At 43.1% G+C, this 18,517-nt stretch overlaps 1 protein-coding gene and 1 long non-coding RNA gene across 5 annotated transcripts in view; one reads left to right on the forward strand and one right to left on the reverse strand.

Annotated features, from left to right (window-relative positions):
* LOC134461044 (uncharacterized) overlaps positions 1–18,517 on the forward strand; it is a 33,830-nt gene that overhangs the window by 12,104 nt on the left and 3,209 nt on the right. For 3 of the 4 annotated variants that reach the window (XM_063213777.1, XM_063213780.1, XM_063213781.1), the window contains 7 exons: positions 29–127; positions 490–573; positions 1,536–1,634; positions 2,045–2,127; positions 15,301–15,406; positions 17,171–17,254; positions 17,786–17,884. In XM_063213777.1, the coding sequence (XP_063069847.1) occupies positions 29–127; positions 490–573; positions 1,536–1,634; positions 2,045–2,127; positions 15,301–15,406; positions 17,171–17,254; positions 17,786–17,884 (654 nt within the window). Of the gene's footprint in view, positions 1–28; positions 128–489; positions 574–1,535; positions 1,635–2,044; positions 2,129–15,300; positions 15,407–17,170; positions 17,255–17,785; positions 17,885–18,517 lie in introns of all 4 variants that reach the window. The other variant, XM_063213779.1, reaches the window with a different exon arrangement.
* Positions 7,332–14,440, reverse strand: LOC134461047 (uncharacterized). Its single transcript, XR_010037207.1, has 6 exons — positions 13,951–14,440; positions 13,181–13,337; positions 11,957–12,019; positions 11,279–11,373; positions 8,611–8,771; positions 7,332–8,485 (listed from the first exon to the last, which is right to left on the reverse strand). It is a non-coding gene; the product is annotated as an uncharacterized LOC134461047 (long non-coding RNA).

Raw genomic sequence — 18,517 nt, forward strand, 5'->3', positions numbered from 1 at the left:
TGCTTCTGCTCTTTTCTTCCGGTTCCAGGTTTCATGGTAGGGGACAGAGTCCGGGTGAAGGCCTCAGTTGCAGAACCGAAGCACAAATGGGGATCTGTCACTCATAGCAGCGTGGGCGTGGTTAAATGTGAGAGCCAATGGAATTTTTAGTTTTGAACATTCTAATGCAAACTTGCATGTAACCTCTCATCCTCACCTAGTGTGTGTGGCCTTGTGCGTTGCTGAAGTCTCTGTGGAGAAAACAATAACGTTTCCCTTCTGGTCAGCCTATCCACAACAACCTTTGGGGGACTTTTCCTCATTCAGCATCCCGGTTGCAAATGAGAAAATTACCTTTTAAATTGTGCTTTGGCGAGTTATAGAATGAAACTTCTATCGTCAACGGCGTCTTGCCGCGCATCACAAGGCCACAAGTACAAGCCGAGGGCAGGAGATTAGATATGGAAATGCATATATATCCTCCGTCTGTGCTGTTTTCCTGCCCCACAGCGTTCACCCAGAATGGCCTGATGCTGTTGGACTTTCCTGGGGATGCGAACTGGAAGGCAGACCCCCTGGAGATGGAGTACCAAGGTGATGCCTCCCACCCCACTGTGTCTTCTAGACTAGAACAGATCACTGCATTAATTGACCTTTTAAGCCATTGTGTAAAGGAGGCCAACTAGCAGAGTGTGACGTGGAACGTTAGTAAACCTTGCTCCCACAGCCTCATACAGTACTGGGTGTGCTGAGTTATTGGAAAGATCCTTAAGCTCAGCTGTATAGTGTTGTGCCTCCAGATGCCTGAACTGGAGTATTGACGGACTGTGCAGGAACACCTCGGTTATAATTGCAATCACAAGATATTGATATTAAATGGGAAAAAAGTGCACTCATGAAGAGTAGAAATCACCCAAAGGCAGCTCAGATTACCATCAAAATGTGTTGCTGCCATTTCTCTACATCTTCTAGAGTAGATCTCTTGATGGCCTCTGAATATTCTGTATCACTATACTGTACTGTTCTGACCTGTGACTCTCTAAGTGAAAGTTTAATCTTATTCTTTTTTGGCAGGGATGTACATGTATGTAACCAGAATCATAAGAAGAAATGGTTCATTAGAAATACTAGCCTCCAAATATTGCTGTATTGTATTTTAACCAATAACCGATGGGGCAGCCATGGCCTAGTGGTTAGAGAGTTGGTCTTTCAATCTCGGGGGTTGCAGGTTCGAATCTCACCTGACCTCCCCCTTCATCTCCATCCATGGCTGAAGTGCCCTTGAGCAAGGCACCTAACCACACATTGCTCCAGGCACTGCAACCAATACCCTGAAAAATGACTGTAAGTCGCTTTGGATAAAATGAAAGTGTCAGCTAAGTGTAGTGTAAGGTAATAATGTACCGGTAATGATAACTTGTCTTTGTTTAATAACATTATTTTTGGTGGGATTGTTATTTGTGTAGGTGTTCATCAGAATCTGAATTTTGGTTTGTTTGCAGCCCAAGGAGAGTTATGGGTGAGAGATATTGAACTATATTCTCTTCCCATCGCAGGTTTCATGGTCGGGGACAGGGTCCGAGTGAAGTCGTCGGTTAAAGAGCCGAAGCACAAGTGGGGATCGGTCACTCACAGTAGCGTGGGCGTGGTGAAATGTGAGGCCCCCACTGTATTTCTCATCTGTTAAGTTGTGAACTGATTAAGCCGGTGTCCATCAAATGTGCACTGTAATATTTTTTCGTGAATCCATGCTACCCATTCACAATGTTTATTTTCACAAATACTTACCACTACCACCATCAAGTTCTAAGCATTCATTATGACTGGGAAAGCATTCATTATGACTGTGGCCCTTTCATCCAAAGGGTCTTACAAACGAGTACATTATCAGCAACACGAAACTTGTGGGAAAGATACAGAGTACACACAACACAGGCAAAGCAAACTTTATTAATAGTAATAATAAAAGCACTTAACTTGACTTGACTTGTATGTAATGTGAGCTTAACACTCTGTTGGGGATGAATGCATCATTAACCTTCTGCTCCCTCCTGTTGTCATGTAGCGTTCACTCCCACCGGGCTGATGATGGTGGACTTCCCTGGACAGACGGAGTGGAGGGCCGATCCCTCGGAGATGGAATATCAAGGTAGATCAATCTAATGGTTCATTCTTTTGAAGCTCCTACCTTCGCTTCGGGAAAGTGCAATAGAACGGGTACTCAGATCAGGGTTCTGAAACACAAACTAAGAGCAGTTCGGTGTACTCCAAATTAAACAATAGACCCCTTGCACCTCCCTTGACAACCGTCGTCAGGACGAACTCGGAGGACAATCGCGCTCCGAACTCAGTGCGCAGCCCGTTGGAATAGCCAGATTACTGCAGATCAGTGGTCTGAAATTTCGTTTGTATATGGACCAATTCCCGCCCTCAGAATTAAAATAATCATATTCTAGAAAATAAAACAGTATGTGAATTTGACAGTACCGATATTCCTCTGTAGACTTCCGTTGTGCTTCAAACTTTCTCGCCAAAAGGACCACTGAACTAGAGTTCTCAACGGGCCTGAAAATGTCAACCCGACCCTACCCGGCCCGTGGCTTTTAAAGCCCGAGCCCGATGTTACCCGACACATCACTGGAATTATCTAAACGAACCCGGCCCGATGCCCGAAGTCGGGGGTCGAGTTTCCCCACGTTATCCTATGGAGAATGACGGGTTGTGGTGGGTCTTTAAGGGCACTTATGTGCAGTAAATTGCATAACCCACTTAAAAACCTAGTGAAAAGTGAAAAGATATTTTCCACAATAGAAACATAATATAAAATGGGGAAACTTACGTTCTTGCTATTTAAGCAGAATCATCCTCAGCGCGATTTCAATAACCACCTCATGCTTCACGGCAACAACAATCTATCCACCTTTTGTTTTGACTTCTAAATGTGGGCTTACTACATTTCCATCCCGAGTGTCTGATTAAATGTAGGCTACGTGAAGTTGCCCCTCCCTCCTTGTTTGTTCATATGCGCGGATGAGATGGAAAGCCTGGCTGTGTCAAACATTGTTTAAAAGTTTCATCAAATTTTGGTCGGCACACAAGGTTTTGGACATAGCCTACTAATTTCTAGTGGCACCTGGGCTACGGTTGATGCATGGATAAGCCATGTAGCAAAAAAGACAGATAGCCTAGGTGAGAGGATGAGATCTTCCTCGGCTGGCGAGCGCTCCCATGTGTGTGCGCGCCTTTCCTTCCCGACAGTTGCTTACAAGACGAAAACAGCACGAAAACAGCAAAGACAATGTGATATTTCATTCAAACAGGGCCTACACGCTCCAAATAAAATATTGGCTGGGGGGATTTTCAACCAGACCGTAGCGCGAGCAGACAGTCAGTGTGAAAAGTCAAGTCTACCGGAAAAATCGCCGTCTTCGCTGCCGCTCGCTTACCATCGGTGCACGAGCCATTTAAATAGTGAAGTGGCATATCGCAACAGCACATGCGGATTAGCCAAATTATATGCAACAAAGTCGCCAACAAAGCGTGGATTTAACGTTTAATACGCATATGCCAACGTTGTGTGAATACGGGGAAAGGATAGCCTAATTGGAAAGCCACTGTCCTTTCCATATGTAGTAGCCTAGAAGACCGATTCGGTTTCGTTTCACCTCATGGGGAAAACATAATTTCCATGCACTGCATTTGCTGAGACTACTAAGCATAAAGTTAGCGATCAAACTAAAAATATTGGTTGTTGTCATTACAGTATTTAATAGGCTACTATGGCTGTTGTTTAAAATAGCCATTGGATTGCCAACCGTCCCTTGTATTAAGAAACAAAAGTATGGTTCCATGAGCTGATATGGGACTCAATATCGTTAAAATTGCATCTAAGATTTTTTTCCCGTTTTTATTCGTTTGCGTAATTGTAGCCAGTGTAGTTTTTCTGTGCGTTCACGGACCTCTGTCCAACTCATCATCGCTGTGATGTCATGTTTGTTTTGCGTTCCGGTACCTTGTGATTTACAAATTAAGCACTGCGCACAACGTTGCATGCAGCAGCCTGCCAGACCTTCGTTACGCAGGCCCACATATATTTAGATAGATAGGCCTAGCTTTACTGACCCATCAAGGGGAAATTCGCCATGATTCACGGTAAACAGCAGAACTGATTTTTTTTTTTTCACTGGGCGGAAAATATTGAGCCCGCGGACCGAACCGACCCGAGCCATATGCTTATATTTTCGACCCGAACCCGGCCCGAACCCAAGGTTTGTCGGGCTGACCCGACCCGTTGAGAACTGTGCACTGAACTAGGCCTAATTGACGCGCTCGAGCTGTAGGCACTGCAAATCCAGCTTGCTTTGTTAGACCCGTGTATAGCCTACATTTCAATGCGGTCTTATTTTTTGGTGAAGTGAAATGTCAAGATAATGTTACAAATATGTTCATATTAATATCCCAGTCATAAAAAATAAGGATGGCGATTAGAAATAGCCTCTGGCTATTAGAAGTTGCCTCTGGTGGCGCCAACTGAAAAATTAGATCATGCTGGGAAAAATACAGCCTATCCACGCGTAAAATAAACAATGCGCAACGTTTACACCTTAATATTTGAATCTATACAAGGTCAGATTAAGAGTAGTCTACAGTGTGAAGTCAATGGCCAGTCTGTTGTGCATAGGCTACAAGTGTCAGATTTTAGATGGGCTTTTGGTGTGAATATCCTCCTTGGTAAAAAAGGATCTCGGTAATCTCGGTTAAAACCATGGAGGTCCTGTTTTCGATCGTTTGCGTTTCTTCCAACACACCACCGTGTTTTAGCCTACATGCTTTCTGTGAGACATTTGCCAAGTTGAAATGGCGAAGCGAAAAGTTGCCTAGGCCTACAAAAAACAGCAGGCGCTGACAGCGTCTATATCAATGGTCCCATTGGGCTGAGCGCCCCCCCCATTAACTTGATGGCTTTGTGATCAAACCATCTCACTCGCTGCACAACTTTGATTAGCCTAATCTTAAATTTAGTGGGTGGAATTTAATGAATTTGACCAGCATTGGTGACCACCTTGTTGCTGTTGGAACAGGGGCATCCCCTTTCCCCTGGCTTATTGAACATCCCCGCTGGCCGTTATAATTGCTATTGCGCATGCATAGCCTATATTTTGCCATTACGATATTATCATTGCTTCCTTGGTTAGCAGCCCAATTGATAATTTCACCATTCACGTTTTTATTCATCAGATGTCCACACACCTTGAGTGGACAATGATTATTTGTTTGATGGGTAAATGTAGAGATGGCGTCCACGCCTTTGTCTAACTTGAGAGGTTTCGCTCGGTGCGTAATTCCAAATCAAAAATGCAGTATGAAGATAAAGGAGTCGCGCAGGAGCTTGATGCTGTTCAGTCAAACTGCATTTAAAGCTGAAAATAAAGAGAGGCCGAAACAAAAAGTGGGATGCAAAGGTTTCGGGTCTAGCCCGTCAGTGTTCCCATGTTTGACGGATAGGCTGAACAGTCGGAGAACTCCCCGTGAGCTGCGCTGACATGCATTGTGTGTTGTTTTTAGTAAAACAAAGTGTCCTAGTAAGGATTTTCTGCTGATGGTCACGCAAATAGGCTATATGCCTATGACTCCCGTCCGTTTTCCAACAGCAAATCACCACGCATTATGCACGGTCGCTTTGGGCAATCCTAACGCTGTCTATTCTTTTAGCCTACCATTGGCTCCTAGCTCCACGCTGACTATTCTACTCTGACTACACCCTGTCTGAATAATCGTAAGGCATAGGCCTAAACGTTGCACATTGTTTATTTTACGCGTACCTAGACTACATCTTTTTTTATGGCGTCATTATGTGGACTAAAGCTCCACGAGCGCCACTTACTGCTCACGCGAGGTATTTTATTCTGCGCGCGCGTGTAGACACTCTCGCGCGCGCGATTTTGCTCTGCGCGCGCGCGCAAACGCTGCCACGCGCGCGCAAACACCGTCTCACGCGCGAGAGGTGACATGAATTTCCTCACGCGCGCGAGCAGAAATATGAATATTTAAATTATCTCCTCCCACTGATTAGCATAACCAACGAGGCGGAAGTTTGTTTAGTCTGAAATAATCAGACACAGATCTCAAGAGCAATTGTTGATATCTTTGCTACGGTAACTGCAGCTCGCGTTTACTGACGAGTGGAATGACTGAAGGTTGCTGACCAGGGCATTTACCTCTATTTCTTACCCATTTTTTATGAAAACATTGTTTTTAATACATATGTTTGTTTCATGGGCGAACAGCAGATGAGGAATAAAGTGAGTAGACATTTCATAAACTGAATATGGTTCGTGTTGTAGCCTAGGACTATTCCTGTCAAGCTTCATTTTGCTCACGACGAGTGTGTTTTAAGAGCTTAAAGTTAGCAGGCTAGGTATTTGGCATGATGACATAGTTGTTTTGCAAAGAAGACCAAAATGCACGTTTACAGAGACCTTAAGTTAACATGTTGTAAGTGCATATGTTTCACTGAAATCCAGCTCCGTGCATGCTGCATGACTGAGAGACATAGGCCTACCGGTACAAACCTGTTTCCTACGATGGTCCAGTCAGATATTTGTAATGTATAAGGATTCAAGTGTGTTCGTTACTTTTGCTGGTAAGCATTGCAATAAAAGAGGGAGCTGGATAGTCAATTCAAGCGGTCAGATCAGAAACCCTTTATTGAAATCGGTTGGAACAATCATTCATTTTGCCACTTTTCTCCATAGCTGGTGATGACAGTGGGCAAGACGACCGCAGTTGACTTGAGACCGGAGGCTGAAATATGGATTAATGTAGGCTATGTATTCAGCGATCCAACGGGTATAACACAACTAGAGCTCTGGGTGAATTTAGCCTACATTGCATCAAAGAGCTCACTCTGTGCTTTGGAATGAAATGATTAAGTGGATAGAAAATGAACCGTGCGTGGAGTATCCAGTAGATGGCGTCGACACACTGTAAATAACCAATGACACTACAATACTGACACAAGCACAATGAATGATTAGGCTAGAAAGTAAGATCACTTTCTCAAAGTACTGCAATGACTCCCAGAAGTTGACTGGTTCATGGAAAATGGTAGCGCAATACCGGCCTCTTCGAATATAGAGTTGAATAATTGAATCTTTAAGAAGTGACATATATGGTACAGATCAAGACTGTATTTACCTGCTCTGTTTGTGTCACTTGGCTAGTACATTTAATGCAATGTGATACCAGTGCAATGCAATACATTTAATAAAAAGGTGCAGACATTTTAATAAATAAATAATAATAATAAATAATAATAATAATAATAAATAAATAAATAAATAATAAATAAATCTGCCCCTGTACGGAGGTGGTCACACACAGCCAACGAAACCACATGGGCAACATGGAAGAGGTCAGTGTGCAGCCCAGCTTGTCTGACCCAAGCCATTCAAGTGGTTAAAGAATTAAGTGAATCCATCTACACATGCCATATCTACAGGGGCCTAATCTGTCTACCTTTTTTACATGTTGCAGCCAAAGCAGGTGGGTCTTTGCCTGGATTTCATCACACAGCAGCAACAGGTCTCCAGGACTCTGGTTAGGTAGCCTGTATACACTTTATTTCTGGAAGGTGATGTGGGTGTCATGTTACTTCAGCAAGCAGCACAACGCACACAGTTCATAACATTTCATCCGGGCAAGTTTTTCTCATTTTCATTTAGGGAGTTGCCAATCCCAATAGTGGTAACACAAGTGCAGAGATGGCATGTAGACTATTAAGCTCAACTAAAAATGGGTCACTAGTAGTAACATAATAATAACAGCAATAGCTACACCACACGCACAAAGTACATTGAATAATTGTTGTGATTCCAAATGACCTATTCTCGATGAAGGCACAATCTCTACATTTCTTTGCTGTACAGGAAATTCAGGCATACTGCATATCGGCAGTTGGTGAGATGGCGTGGGAGTTCCTACGCTATGTGGGGGAGTTCCTAAGCTATGTTTGGGTTCCACTGCAATCCTGTGCCGTCACAAAGATCTGTCAGACCTTTGAATCCACACATTGTACAGGTTTCCAGGATGTGATGTATTTGTGGCAAATAAAGACATTTCAATGTACAGTACACCTGAATCAGATGTATTTGTTATAATGCATTTCTTAACCTCAGTAATGGTTTTTAATGCATATTTAGGTTTTCACATGTATATTTATACACTGTATAGTATAGAAGAAGGACTGAAAAGTTTTACAATATCTCTCACACACACACACACACACACACACACGCCCATACAGAGTTTGGTGTACAATTTTGGAAATCGGCTGTGATGGCGTCGGATCATCTCCTCTTTTGGGGGTACTGGGTACACACTGCTTAACGGTGGGGGCGATGGCTGCCTCTCACGCGGAGAAGTGTCAAAGTCTTGCTGTAGTGTAGGTCCGTTTTACTTGTCCTTGCCCGCTCTCTCTCACTGTTGCACAGTAGTGTGGTGCTGCCTATTGAAACATGTGGTAGAAATTATGGGAAGTGATGATTTTGTTTATTCTGTTAATATTGATATTGAACGGGATGTTCTCCTTCACCAGCAACATTCTGAGGTTACCGAGAGGTATGAAATTACCTGCTTAGGATGCCATGGTATGTGAACGGCTTCATTTTTGGCGCAAAATGGTTGATGACGTTGTGGCTTATGAGCTGATGTCTGGTGACCGGATGCCATTTTCTTGATGTCCTTCACCTAGCCAGTGTCATTGAGGTCATCAAAGTTTCCGGCCGCCTTGTCTGTAATGACAGGATATACAGTATTAAGAACATGACATATCACTGTCGGTCAGTAGTAGTTTTCTACATCTTGTCCATACAGTGTAAAATAATTCTAATTGTTGGCAAATGAAATCAAACAGGTAATACTCAAGCACTGGCACATAATACAGTCTTACCCAACTTGTCCAAAAACAATGAAAAATCTGAATCTGAGAATCTGAAGACTGTTGAGGTAGAAACGTTATCCTGCCATGAAAAAATAAAACGCAACAAAAACGATTCTGACCGCAGAGATACACCAGCGGCGACGCGATTCAAGCGACAGAGTGTAGCAGCAAGCGATACGAGAGATTGAGGAGACTAGAGTATGTCCGTACAGGCAGAAGGCAAAGCATTCAAGCATTCCCATTGGCTGTGGTCACTGACCTCTATACAGTCATTGGCTGTCGCGGCTTGTCGCCGAACCGCGTCATAGAAAGTTGAAAAGATTTCAACTTCAAATTGTCGCGCTCGTCGCGCAAATCGCTCTAGTCTCCAGAATCGCTTTTGTCTCTCGACTCAATACAAAGTCAATTACTTCCGTCGCTCGACTCGCTCAGATCGCCGCTGGTGTATCTCTGCGGTAAGTGTGCAGACTCCTCACTCTGAAAACTACAGTTGACCTTCGTACTGCACCTTTCTCTGGGATGTGCACAATCCTCTCCTTCAAGTAAAAGTATTCAAACTACAAGGTGACTGTGGTCCACTTTTAAGGTACATGTGTTTAGAAAATTTAATTCAGACTTGCGCTTTGCATACGATGTGACAGGCTGTGTTTGGGTATCCGTACAGCTGGTAGAACCCATGTCTGGGTACAGACAAGGGTTTGACATTAATGTTTTGCTCTCCGGCCACAGTGGCTAGTGCTTTTCCCAAGTCAATAGCCACTCTGGTTTTCTGCTAGCCACATTTTTGCTCACAGTTCTTTTAATTATCGTGTTAAACCAAGAGGGTTAGTGATATGAACACATAATTTCTACATGTACAGTGGCTCCCAAAAGTCTACACACCCCTCTTCAAATGTCAGGTTTTTGTGATGTAAAAAAAATGACAGAAAGACAAATTCACAGCTTTTCCCTCCTTCAATCTAAACTATTATTCAATGCAATGCAATGCAAAAATGTACACACATTTAAATTAATACTTAGTTGCAGCACATTTGGCCTTCATTACAGCACAGTCTTTTGTGGGTAAGAGTCTCAGCATGGCACACATTAATATGGCAATATTCGTTCACCCCTCTTTGCAAAGCCCTCCAAATCAGAAAGATTGCGAGTGCAATCTCCCACAGTCCTCCTCAGATCACCCAACAAGGCCCCCAATCTGGGCCATTCCAAAACCTCCATTTTATTTTGGTGAAGCCAGTCTTTAGTAGATTTAGGTGTGCGCTTAGGGAAATTGTCGTTGTGAAAGATTAGTTCCTCTGCATCTTCACCTTTCTACCAGGGGGGCGAAGATTTTGTGCCACTACCACAGCCCCTGTGGAAATGTTCATAATTGCCTCCTACCTAATGAAGGCCCCAGTGACAGCTGAAGAAAAACAGCACAAAAGAACCCTCCCACCACCATACTTCACTTTAAGTATGGTGTTATTGGGGTGATGTTTTTTGCCAAATATACCCTTTCGAATCATGACCAAAAAGTTCAATCTTGGTGGAGTACATTTTGCAAAAAATATTTCTGTAATCTCCCAAATGCATGTGGGAAGACGTATTATGGTCAGGTGAAACCGAGGTTTAACATTTTGGACATAATTACAAAAGGTAACAACACCTCATTGCCAAGGTAACACCAAGTGTAAAGTGAAGCATGAAGGTGCCAGCATCATGCTATGTGATTATCGTTCTTCAGCTGTAACTGGGAGGTTGGAATTTAGAACAGTTCCACAGGGGCCATTGTAGTGGCATAAAACATACTGCCCCCTGTTAGAAAGGTAATGATGCGGATTACCTTAATCATTCAGAACGACAATTACTTTTAGGCAAATGCCAAAAATCAACAAAAAATGGCTTCATTAGAATAAGATTGAGGTTTTGGAAAGACCCAGACAGAGTTCAGACCTGTATGACACGGAACATCTGTTGGGCAATCTGAGGAGGACTGTGCAGATGAGATGCATTCGCAATCTGTCAGATTTTGAGTACTTTTGCAAAGATAAGTGTACAAATATTGTCACTTCTATGTTTGCCATGCTGATAGACTCTTACCCAAAAAGACTGAGTGCTGTAATAGAAGCCAAAGGTGCTGCAACAAGGTATTAGGTTAAGGGTGTGCATATTTATGCAACCATGTAGATAGAAGTTTTTTTATTTTCTATTCTTTCCTTTTAAAGCTTTAAGTTTGTTTTCTGTCATTTTTTTACGTAACAAAAACCTGGAATTTGAACAGGGGTGTAGCCTGATAAACCAGACTAAATGTGGATGTATAATTGTCGTCCAGTGGGTGGCACTGGTTCACCAGGCTAACAGGGGTGTGTAGATGTTTACCTCAATCTAACTGCTTCATCCCGGTTCATCTTCCGTCTCGGATTGATGTTGAGGAGCCTGGTTAGTAGCATACCTGCAAGTGCTTCTTCCACCGCCTGAAAATAAATAATGCAAGAGGGAATAATATAGACCGATTGGTAAGAGTATGCACCAAGCAGCTGAGCTGTCTGCTCATTTCGAGAGCTGTAAACGATTACATTACTGCCATAGAAAGAAGGCTGGCTGCACTGCTGACAAGTTCATGAATCTTGATGTAACAGTGCACGTAATTTTAGCATCAACAGGATGTGACGCAAAAACGTACATCCATTCAACAGGGCAAATATTTGATGATGTTATTACCATCTTATAACAATGACGACTTGGCCTGTATTATAGTTCTCAGAGTCGCCAAGAATGCCCAGCTTCCTGCTTGTTTAGCATGACACAGTAGGTCATGCTCGCATTAATTAGTTAGCCTACTAGCCTACTAAAGGACTTGTATTTATAATCAACATAAATCCACCAACAACAACTGAACTAGCCTAGTGGTCTATTTACATGTCAAATATGTCCCACACAGCACAGAAACAAAAGAAAAGAGAAGAGAAAACATTGTAAGCTGGTCTTCGTCATTCACACACTTTGACAGTGTTTCCTAAATTGTGGCAGACAAGTGTCTTGAGAGCAAATACCTACCTAGGCTCTTAAACAGCACCTTCCTCCATTCTGGCGTCCAACTTCAGGAATGGGTCATCATCTCTGTATGACAGCATGCACAGAATTAGTGGTCAATATACAACATTTTTATGAAAGTAAGAGTATGCACATCCCACCTCGCTGAGGCCAGGTGCAGGACAAAGGCGCGTCTAATAGTGGAAAAGAGTAGAAGTCCGCAGTGGCTCCGCTTTGAAAATGTATTCAGGTCATACAACCATGAAGACCCTGTTGGGGGTCAGCTGCTCTATGTTCCCACAGCCCATTGGTCCCACAGCTTATTCTTGCTGCTCCATGTTCCCACAGTTATTCCCACAACTATTCAAATATAGGCCATATGTTCCACACCTGTTTATTCTTAACACTACTACATAAGCTTGAGGCAGTTTTGAAAACTATCTCTGAACTACAGGAAGCCACATCTTGAGCAGTCACCTATAGCAGAAATGACAAGATCTGAAACGAACTGACTAATTTGAAAGAAAGGGCCCAGTGCATTAAAAAAGAGAATGCAGACAGCCTATTTCAGGGGACTCAGAAATACTAGGCAGGGCACAGCATAGAGAGAGATCCAGGAGCGGTGGCGTTTAAACGTGACAGAAATCCAAGTTAAAACTTTAGAAAAGTGAGTTAAGTCACTGGACTCGGAGGGAGGAGCACTGCGCAGAACATAGGGCTTTTTGATGCATAGAATAGTTTACAACGCCTGCTCATTCAATCAAATTCTCAATAACAGCATAAAAGCGAGCTTACCCTGTACTGTACCCTGTACCCTACTGGCTGCCTGGCATTCAAAATCCTTCACAGCTCAACCAGCCAGGGCTGTGCGAAGCGTTGCCACGGCAACCTGCCCAGGCCTGAGCGCTTTGCTTCGTGCGATATGTAAGGGGTCAAAACATACCAAGGCGGAACGGCCTCACACTGACAGCGTCGGCGTGCGCCGCCAGTCCTGTTCAAAACCCTCCCAAAGAGCCAAAGCTAGCATGCTACTTTGCCATTCATTTGAATGAGACACCGCGGAACGGTGCAATTATCTCCAGCACATACATTAATTCTCCAGTCTTGTCTAAATTTAAATGTAGGCTATTCCTATGGCGAACTATTCTCAGTTTATTATTATTATTATTATTATTATTATTATTATTATTATTATTATTAGAGGGTTGCTAAACACATGTCAGTTGAATATTGACTGAACAAACTAACCTCGGTCTGCGAATGATGATTCTCCTCTTTGGCCTCTCTGAAGTTCAGGCGAACAAAGTGGCACGGCATCCTTTATAAGCTTTGTGATACCACGGGCGGTCTTTACAAAACACTGCTTCTCAAAGTGCTCAGAGCAAACCTTGGTCTCAGCGTTGATCTGTAACCATAAATACCAGGGTATGCATTTCAGTTCGTTAGCAAAACAACTTGATTTTGGCACCAGGCCGGGAGGTAGATGGACACTCCCAACTGAGATCGCTCCCGGACGTGTAGTCCCAGGTGTTTCTATCACTCCCGGACGTGTAGTCCCACCCGATTATATTTCACGTATTATCATACACTGCCACATACAAGCAATTTAGGGTTAGGTTTAGAGTTATGGTTAGGGTTAGAAACAAAAAACTAACATCAAAAAGATAACTAGCTCCGTTATATGGCGGTGGGGTCGATAGTCTAGCTAGTGGGAGCGAGCTGACCGGGGAGCGTCCTGCGTTGGGAGCGACAATCAGGGAATCAAGTAGGCCTATGCTACTGGTTCTGGTAGCACAAAATCAGTGGCCATCGGATCGCTTACCACACAATTAAAAGCCTAATCTTGAAATAGCGATCTGGAAATATCATATAAATGTAGCGTTGTGTAATTACACATTCATATTTTTTATTTCACCGAGGCATTCGCGTCATTAGGCTACATGAGTCATGACAAGTTTGGCGAGCTAGCTTATTTGTGCTAGCTAATGCGTTTGATTGAACATAATTTTGCATCTTACCTTGAAATATGGACCAGGATCCCTCTTGATGTGATTTATACATTCACGGCGAAGTGCCTGCTCTTTGGGGAAACGGTGGAAAGTCTGTCCACGGTAGGATTTTTTTCTCTTTGAGGACGAACATTTGGGCACACAACAGTGAGGCGGCATGACAGCTGGTGCGTTGCCGAATGTACCCCTGAAGTGTACCCCCAACGTCTTTAGAACGTTCCGGGTGAATAAGGCGAACATAGACATAGCATATTGACACAATGTTTTCATCCACCAAAAAATAAAATGGGTTTACGAATAAAGAGGTGAATGCCCTTGTCAGCAGCAGCCGTGAGTTGCGTTTCAGTTATGTTTCAAAGGTGGTCGTTGGCAGTCACCGTAGCAACGATAGTCTATCAACAATTGAGATCTGAGATCTCTGTGTTTGACTATTATGGACTAAACAAACTTCCGCCTCATTTGTTATGCTAACCAGTGGGAGGAGATAATTTAAATATTCATATTTCTGCTCGCGCGCGTGAGGAAATTCATGTCACCTCTCGCGCGTGGCAGCGTTTGCGCGCGCGCGCAGAGCAAAATCGCGCGCGCGAGAGTGTCTACACGCGCGCGCAGAATAAAATACCTCGCGTGAGCAGTAAGTGGCGCTCGTGGAGCTTTTGTCCACATAATGACGCCATATATTTTTCCCTGCCAGCATCCGCATGATCTCATTCTTGGCGCCACCACAGCAAAATAGGCTAGGCCCTAGTGGTCCGTGAGTGGATTAGACTATCTAAACATCATCCACATTTATAGTACCGTAGCCCATTTGAGACATCCTAGTGACATTTCACAAAAAAGACAGACACGTGTAGGCTACATTTCACGCCTCGCCTAACAAAGCAAGCGACATGAATTTGCAGTGCCTGTAGCTCGAGCGCGTCATTTCATTTGGTGAGAAAGTTTGAAACGCACCGTTATAACGGAAGCTTACAGAAGAATACCGGTCTACTGTCAAGTGCAGATAATGCTTTTATTTCCCCTATAATCAGATTATTTGAATTCTTAGGGGGAAATTGTCCCGTATGCAAACGTGCTTGATCTAGTATTCTGGCTATTCCAACGGGCTGCATTCAGAGTTCGGAGCGCGATTGTCCTCTGAGTTCCTCCTGACGACGGTTATCAAGGGAGGTGCAAGGGGTCTATAGTGTTTTTAGACATTTGTTGTGTCCCCAACTGTTGCAATAGAACACATTTGCAATGAATGTCGGAAGAACAAACTCTGGTCTACTGGGGTCCATGTTATCAGAGACAATGGCAGTCCGATATTTATTTATGACACTGTGAGGGGTAACAATTTCTCTTCTGTTCTGTTCTACTGATCCAGGATTCATGGTGGGGGATCGAGTTCGAGTGAAGGCCTCAGTCAAGCAGCCCAAGCACAAGTGGGGATCTGTCACTCACCAGAGTGTGGGTGTGGTCAAATGTGAGCTGCCTTATGATGTTAAGATGTTTATAGATGTTTACTGAACTTTAATTTAGGTCACTGGTTCTCAGTGGCTTTTAAACAAACAACCCCTTGGCCTCATCATAAGCCCTCCACCGCCCCTTTAACCCCCTTAAAAGCCTGACAATGCCCCCACTTTTTTTTTAGTTTTAAAAAATAAAATGCACTAATGCCCCTCAATGACAACATCTCTGTTGGTTTTCGCAGAACTGTAGAGAGTAGAAGTCCACACACTGCAGCTTCGACTGTAAGGTTTATTCAAGGCATGTATACTATCAACCCATCAGAGTCTTGGGCGCCGTTTATACATATTTGGGTATTTTGATGAACGCACATTTTCTTTGCATATTTTTATTCACACCATCAGCAAAATCCACATAAGTATGCTGCAGAGAGCTGTCATAACTATGTTAAGCCTGTGCGTGGTAAGGAGAAGTTTTTAGGAAGAGGGAAAACCTCCATTTGTGTGTAAGCGAAAGTCACAAATGAAGGGAAAGCTCTTTGTTTATCAAAAGACCCGGGTACAGTATGTATAAACGGCCTCTTGATCATACCTGAAGAAGAATCTGATGGGTTGAAACATTGTAACCTTACAATCGGAGCTGCAGTGTGGACTTGTGCTCTCTATATTGTCAGATACGCCTTCGTCCGTCACCTGACCTCAGCGAGGTAGCATGTACATAGCGCCGTGGGGATGATTTTTGGACCAACGCTTTTATTTTATTTTTAATAATGTGAAACATCTGGATATTTTGAGGGAAAATTCCAAATAAGTCAGAAATAGGGAGTTTTCCGTGAAAATAGGGAGGGTTGACCGGTATGGCTTCAATCCTCAACGGATTCACTTTGGTAACCCAGTTTGTCGTCCCCCCATAGAGAAAAAAATGACTCATCACTCTGGCCATTTTTAGTCTGGGTGTGTGTGTGTTATGCAGATTTTTTGTAAAACTGCTGAACGATAGCAGGATAGGTCTAGTAATCTCTAGTCTAGTAATCAGCCAAAGTCGCACATCAGCATTATGACTTTCCACTTAGGAAAAAAATATGACTTTTCAGTTAGGGGAAAAAAAATTGTTATTACTTTTCAGTTAAGGAAAAGTTTGTCAAACTCACAATGAGAGTTTTACTGATAAAAAGAAAACTTTCCTAATGTAAGGGATGAATTACTGACTCATACAGTAGCACCAGGGGTTGACACTGGCACCAGCCAAATGCTGGTAAAACTTAGCTGTGGCTAGTAATACTTACGGTGTCACCGGTCAATTTGGCTGGTAGCTTATTCCTTGGTATGACATATGCATCATAGCCTATATTATATTGTTTGCCCCTTGTGTATCAACTGTTTGAATTAAGTTAAAGAAAAAGCTCAGTAACTCAGTTTCTATTTGCTTGATATACTACCATGTAGAAAGCTATACACTCATCTTGCTTTAGCACCTCATCTTCTCTGAGTTTAGACGTACACCATCATGATAAAGAACAAAACCCAATATAAAACCTGTGGCTAGTGGAATACCTGAATGGTTAGTGACTTGGGAAAAATACTAGCCACAGTGGCCAGTGGGTGAAAAAGTTAATGTCAAGCCCTGAGTAGCACTGCATACTATTACTACATATTATGATCAGTCTGTGTGATGTAACGTTTCATTACATTATTTCATGTTGTGATTGTGTTGTGCTGTGACTTGTCTTATGTTATGTTAGGTTTTAATTGGTCTGTGCTGTGACTCCTGTTTCCTGCAGCCTTCACGTCTAATGGCACCATGCTGGTCGACTTCCCAGGCAGCCCAGAGTGGAAAGCAGACCCTACTGAGATGGACTTCCAAGGTCACACACACGCACACACGCACACCCCCCTTTGATTAGATTTGTTTTTTCCACCTCTTTGTTTCACGAGTAACAACAACACGACCAAGGAAAACATGACAAACGACCCCCCTCTTAGTTTGTTTTCTAAAAGGCATCTAACATCCCTCACTTTTCTAGGAACTATGCTTTAAATAATGTACTAAAATAATGTGGCCTGCTACACTTTACATAATTTAACTAGTAATTTGTACAGTAAGGGTTCATCATCGGTAATCGGTAACTATAGGGCCAGATTAAGAAGGCCTAGGGCCCCTAGAATACAGGTTTCTGAAGGCCCCCGTGGAAGGAACATTTCCTGACAAAATGATTATTGCATAGACAGTGTTGGATGACATTTCCCCATTCACCATCCCTATTACAAATGGAAACATGACCTTTGAATTGTCAGTGATGTCTTGCGACGTCCTCACAAGGCCACAAGCACAAGGGAGAATGGTACGTTGGCTAATGGAATGTACCCGATAACTTCTGCTTGTCTTCCTGTTGCAGGTTTCATGGTGGGGGACAGAGTCCGGGTGAAGGCCTCAGTTCAGGAGCCGAAGCACAAGTGGGGATCGGTCACTCATAGCAGCGTGGGAGTGGTCAAATGTAAGGCTTATGCATAATGTTGGGTTACGCAGATGTTTGACTAAATGTTTTCATGTGTGATTTGAGATTACTAAAAGCCTGTATGATTCTCTTAATTCAAGACAGCAATATGTAAATCTTATTTTAAATGTATTTAACTATCCTATACACAAATTAAATAGCAAAATGATGTCCTTACTTCTTGCCCTAAAGTTAACCTTTTAAAACACACCTGTCCTACCAGAGATGCGGGAGAACTGGGGGGAAAAACCCCAGGGTCCTATTTATAGACCATAAAGCTAAAATCAAGTTAATTTAATGTGTATTTATCCTCTATTTAAAGGGCAATTCCGGCCAGTTTGGATTCATATCCCATCTTGGGTGAACCCAGGGAAAAGGATGAAAGGGGAAACTGCAAGAAATTTTCATGCGTGCTGCGCAAAGTTGTTCAATTGCGCTGTTTTCGGTTAAACCCTGGCCCATCGGGCAGATATTTGACCTGTTTTAAAGCTCCTAGCGTGCATTAAAACCCTTTTGAACGCTTTGGCCGTGGTGTGTGGGTCCATACAAGTCGATCTAGTGGTTCACAGTTCCATTAGGTAGCACAGGTACGATACAACAGGAGTTTTCAAAAGTGGCGCACCTACCTCTTTC

The sequence above is a fragment of the Engraulis encrasicolus genome, chromosome 13, assembly GCF_034702125.1.
Source record: "Engraulis encrasicolus isolate BLACKSEA-1 chromosome 13, IST_EnEncr_1.0, whole genome shotgun sequence".
NCBI classification, from domain to species: Eukaryota; Metazoa; Chordata; class Actinopteri; order Clupeiformes; family Engraulidae; genus Engraulis; species Engraulis encrasicolus.